At 43.2% G+C, this 5750-nt stretch overlaps 1 protein-coding gene across 1 annotated transcript in view; it reads right to left on the bottom strand.

Annotated features, from left to right (window-relative positions):
• The window catches only part of LOC113213167 (esterase E4-like), a 41996-nt gene that overhangs the window by 27614 nt on the left and 8632 nt on the right, over nt 1–5750 (bottom strand). Inside the window, exons 2-4 of the mRNA XM_026432143.2 lie at nt 3826–3904; nt 1645–1801; nt 1424–1570 (exon numbers count right to left, since the gene is read on the bottom strand). Of these exons, the coding sequence (XP_026287928.1) occupies nt 1424–1570; nt 1645–1801; nt 3826–3904 (383 nt within the window). The remainder of the gene's footprint in view (nt 1–1423; nt 1571–1644; nt 1802–3825; nt 3905–5750) is intronic.

Raw genomic sequence — 5750 nt, 5'->3', positions numbered from 1 at the left:
TAGATGTATGCCAGGCGCGTCGCAGCGTAACAGTGTTTCGTGAGATATCGCGAAGCCTGTTACGCGAGACGTGGTCTGGCGTACATCTACCTAGTAAGATCATAACTTCACGTATTGCTATTAAGGGGAAAACGTTATTATTCAGATTTGTGATAAATGGTAGGGTTATCAACTCCAACATTAACATTTGTAAAAACAATAAAGTAAAGTTAGCACACCTTGGTGGACCTGGGGTTTTTCAAAGTTCGAGATGGAAGTACTCGAAAAAAAATCATAGCTGGACTGCGAAAATTGTGGAAAATCTGTTTTCTCCATATTGATTTTTTTTCGAGCACTCCCATTTCGAAATTTGCAAAACCCTCAAGTCAACCACTAGCGGCATCTTTTCAGAGTTACTAGCATTCTTTTCGACCGTCGCAGACCCATCCGCTGAGCTACAATCGTGCACACCGAGAGGGACTGCATCGTTCCAGTTGAAGGCGAGGATTGGCATGTTCTGGAGAGTGTGCGTACTGGCGCCAACGGCAAAATTAGCGTCCATCTATGCTGTTAATATACCTATAATCCTTAGCGCGGCGTGTGGTTTTAATGTAGTGACAATTCTTGCAAACCGTTACATCTCACAGACCTGCCCCTTTGAAGTGGTAAACAGATTATCATAGAAATATCACGGCATAGTTTTGTAGATCTCGACGTGTCCTAACAAGAGCCAGTCTGCGGCTGACCGAATAAGAAACAGTCGATCTGCAACGTGCCGAACACACTGAAACCCATCTGCAAAACGAGGGTTTTAGGTGGATAGCTTGAAAAAAGTGTGTATTACTCCGTAAATCCATTCTACCAAACTTTTTGCAATCAATAATTTAAACATTGGACCTTTACGATTCTTTCTGTGTGCGAGGATTGGCCTGAATGTCTTCAAGTAACTTGCAAACCATGCACCTATCTTTGTTTTGAGGATAGGCTTTTGTGCACAAACGTGTTCGGTGCTTTGCAGGTCGGATTTTGTGTCCGCGGGGCGTTGCAGACCGGCTTTTGTGTTTTCGGCGCGCCACACATCGGCTCTAGCTGTTAGAACGTGTCGATCTTAAGTTCGGGGAACAGCATGACCACTTTCCCACTCCGAAGGTAGTACATGAAGGTGTTGAGGTGAGTTTGACGTAAATGATTTTCTATTTATATTGAACCTTTGAAAGTGCACAGCACATACTTGAGCGTTATGTGCTGTGCGTTACGGATTACTGTAAGAACGACTCCTATTTTCAGAGCTACCTAGCGGCGAGAAAGAAAAAACAAAAACATGGTAGGGGAATTTGTTTGCGATTGGTCTGAAAGTGTCGCGATAAGCTGAAGTGCCCATCACCACTTGAAACACCAAGGACCAAGGATTTCCTAAGCAGTTGAAATCTTATCCTTTTCATACCTCTCTTGGCAGCGCTGGTGTGTAGACGTTGAGGTACAAGCAGTCCTCACTGCCCGCGAAAAGCCCATTAATCATCTGGCTGCAAGGTTCTACAGTCTCTTCTGTTGCATTTCTTACACCTGACCATGGGATCGGTAGCCTGGGTGCCTGCATTGAGAAAACTGTTAAAACTACTGTTTGTTTGGAACCAAGGTATTATTCCGCTCACACGTCAGATTTACCTTAAACCTTAGTACCCCGACCGGAGGCAGAGCGTACGGTACACCATAGAAGGCATAATATGAAACGTTCGAGCTATACGCGACATTTACTGCACCCCGAACACGTCCTTGACCTTCTATGGTAACGACCAGATCTTCAAGTGGGCTCGGGTCGGGTCTAAAAGATAAGAAGTTAACAGTTGTACCAAATGTATTTAAGTGATTCTCAGAATATGGGCCATTTAGATCCCGTGGCCCTTCGCAACCATGTGATATGGTTTTAAAAGATTTTTGTACCATCTAGATACTAAAAAGCACTTACATTACCTGGTGCAGTACTAAAAACCCAAGAATACTGCAACAGTGGGTGACTAGAGAAGTTTAAATGGTCAAAATGTGAACTCCGGTACGTTCCCAAGGTCTGAATTCATGCGGACTTTGCCAAATTCCGGACAATTTTAAGGGAATAGTCGTTTAAGGGGGGATCCTAGTGTAGCGACTCAAAAACAAAAGTAATTTTGAGAATTATTTCACAAAAAAAAAAGAAACAACCTATAGGCTTCATCAAACTGTTCAAAGCACTGTTTAATAGATTGCACTTTAATCTACAAAACTAAATCAAAAACGTCCCGATCGCTTGAAAACTGTGGCGACACGATCTGGCGGGAGATAGCGTGTTTCAGGCGTCATGATGGGCGCAAACTTTCCCACTGACTGGTGCGTCTAAAACAGTTGTACGAAACGGCGTTTTGTTCAGAAGGAACCTGGCTATGGTTGGAACTAGAATCTTTGCGATAAAATAACTTTTAGTATTTTTTGAGTAAGTCAAACTTTTATTACTGCATTAAAGGCAAAAGTTGTCAATGTTTTGATTTTTTTTAAACGAGAAGGGCACCTCTGATCCCAGATATCCTAGTTCCAACTATAGTCAGTTTTCTTCTGAACAAAACGCTGTTTCGTACGACTGTTTTAGACGCACCAGTCCGTGGGAAAGTTTAGGCCTATCATGAAACTACAAGCTCCCTTGTAGCAGGCCGTGTCACCACAGTTTTCAAGCGTTCGAGACGTTTTTACTTTAATTTTGTAGATGAAAGTGCCATCTATTCAACAGTGTTCTCACATAATCGATAGTAGGTACAGTATTTTAAATACAAAATTCCCAAAATAAGCATTGTATTTTAACCGCTTTACTGGGACCCCCCCTTAAGGCACATTGCATTTCTAGAGAGACATATCTGGGGAACGCAAGGAATGAATTTTGATCTGGAAATACTCTTCTATATTTCGTCAGGAGATGACCAAAGTCGTGCTCACTAACTTTTTCAAAAAGTAACGGGGTTCACAATGCTTGCTCTGACGTCGAACTGGGCACAGGTAGAGTAACAATTCTACGCCTACAGCACCACATCATGGTCTTTTAACACTGTACTAGAAGTACGTGATTTGAACTATCACAACTTTGCACATATCTTCTTTGAAGTAAAATAAAACCATTCCAACCAAAAAACCTAGGAAATTCGACAAAAAAAATAATAATTAGGAACCCCCAAATACCCCGCATTCTGAGAATCACCCCACTGCTGCCATACCACCGGGTATTTCTCCACTCCAATCAAGTATAAGCGTCGAGATATTACGATTACACAGCTTAGCTGATACAGCATGGTGTGCTTTAAACAGTTTGTTAAAAGTCACTGGAAACTAAACAGTGTGAATTGCACACTGTATACACCGTTGGGCACACAATTGCTCTAAAAACTCAACAGTTGGTCACTACTGCCTTTCAGACGTGTGTAACTATGGAAAATGGGAGGCACTTCCATTTTTACTGTCGAAAAGAAAAGTAGCTCGTCTCCAAACGAGCTTCTATGCTAGAGGTTTTAAATTGTCCACTACCGACATTCTTTCGACTATTTCGGTGAAGATAACCAAGCTATGTCGATTTGATCACTACCACATGGTAGGCCACTAAAATTATTTTCCCGAGAAAACTGAAAATGTAATCCATAATCTCCAAAGTTACGCGTCTGAAAGAAAATATTGCCATTTGTTGAGTTTTCGGAGGAATTATGTGCATTTCACCAACTGTTACTACATTGTGCATGCCATGCGTACTGTATATGCAGTGTGCAATGCACACGGAGTTTTCCCTGAATTCCTTTAGCAATCGTCAACTATGAACTTAAAATTATAATAACTCACCGATTGTTTGTGAGGTAAACGATTACTCCAATGACAACTCCTACACAAACAAGCAGAAGAACACCTCCCAGGAGACACCCTAAAAGAAAATTATTTGATTATAGCTGGACACTAGGTTGGAAACGACAACAACGAATTTTTTGAGGTAGAGTAACTAAAACTGTTCTAGATCAGCCCCTACTTCGGATATATTAGACCTCCACTCGCCCCGTCACTAAAATGTATCTGTTGGGATTTTTTAGTGAAACGGCTTTTTTTTCCTTCCAGAAAATACCATCATTTCATCCAGGCGCGGTTTGAGCGACTCGCGCCGCTGAGTCGAACATTTACATTCATCGTTTAGGAGGTGGGGAGGATGTTATGCTCAAATTGATATTACTTGGTATGTTCGCATAAATTCATGTCAGTTTGGACCTACATCTACATTGACCTACATTGAAGGCCCAAACAACACGTTTCAGTCGTGGATTCGATCTAAAGTCACGTAAGCTTTAAATGCGGTTAGGGGTCAAAACTAAGAACCTCGATCGAGTTTTTCTAGCAGCCTCGATTTAATTATAGTTGGAAGTATTTTTGGCGGACAGTATTGCTTTGTTTTATCATGAAATATTTCAAAAGTCTTTTAAGGCCCAATACTTAGGAGAGTCGAGAACCATGTATGCCAGTTTCATTACATTTATTTCATTTCGATCCAATGATATGTGCCCATACATAATCTTGATCTCCTGCAAAGGCCCTTCCAGCTGCTCCAGAATACGACGTTTATACCAGCGTTTAACATTTCGCTTGTCCCTAATGAAAAGCACGCACGGCGCTCAGCCGCTGGCGAAAGCACGCACGGTGGATTGCCGCTGGTGAAGTCACGCACAGCGCATAGCCACTGGCGAAACCACGCAAGTGCACTTTACAGTGATTTTTGGAGACATATACCATAGGGAAGAGGAAATCATGCTGTTTCAGAATATAAAGATATCTCAATTATTTTGAAAAATGCACTTGCGTCGTTTCGCTAGTGGCTATGCACTGTGCGTGCTTTCGCCAGCGGCTGAGCGTCGTGCGTGCTTTGCATTAAGGACAAGCGATTTATCCTAATGAAAAACTTCTGCTGAGTGTGTTGCTGGTCGGTCTCAACTTCAAGTTTCCTTTGATTTCCTTTGATCCGAAGGAGGTATTCCAGCGGTTAGAAAAAAAAAGAAGTTACAAGATGGCTGCCACGCAACATAACAAACCATAAGCTATTTTCCAGAGCAGCCGATCGCGCTCGGGAGCCTCACTAACCTAATAACGTAATAATATCGCGTCTACTGGAGTCGAATTTTGTATTGTTTGAAATCGAGGCACGAGAAAAACACTATAACAAGCTAGAGGCCGCCCTTCCGCCAAACGACATAAGCCCGCTTATATAGCTTTTAAGCAAAAGAGCGGGCTAAAAATGGGAATTTCCGTTTAGGCGGCAGCTGGTTCGAGTGGTGTGCGCTAGCTTAAACATAGCGCGGGGGCAACGCGAGGCGGGGCTGGGCGGGCTGTCAGTGCCGCCTACTACTGTCTCGCGCGCGATTCGAACCAGCTGCCGTAGGGCTAAACAGAAATTGTTACTTTTTATGTGTTCCCATTGAGATCCGGACCTGAATTTTTATTCCTGGTCAGGTGCTGGAATACGCCGCCAACAGGGATTCAGATTCACACTCTAGCGCCCGGAGAAAATACTGATTCATTGGACGGGAATTCGAACTACGTTCATTTCGTCATATCTGCCAGACTGCTCAACATATTTTTAATCGGATAACAGCGACGAAAAGCCCTCGGCATGGACTATCGCGCTGCACGCTGCTGCGCAGCGGTTCTCAGCCTCGGAGGGCGCAATAGCGTCGCGATGTCGGTGAGAGGGGGAGTGAGGAGGCCGACTTTAGGGCGCTCTGGATGCT

The sequence above is a fragment of the Frankliniella occidentalis genome, unplaced genomic scaffold, assembly GCF_000697945.3.
Source record: "Frankliniella occidentalis isolate FOCC.00 unplaced genomic scaffold, Focc_3.1 Scaffold257, whole genome shotgun sequence".
Lineage (NCBI taxonomy): Eukaryota > Metazoa > Arthropoda > Insecta > Thysanoptera > Thripidae > Frankliniella > Frankliniella occidentalis.
This window is presented reverse-complemented; position numbering and strand designations above follow the sequence as displayed.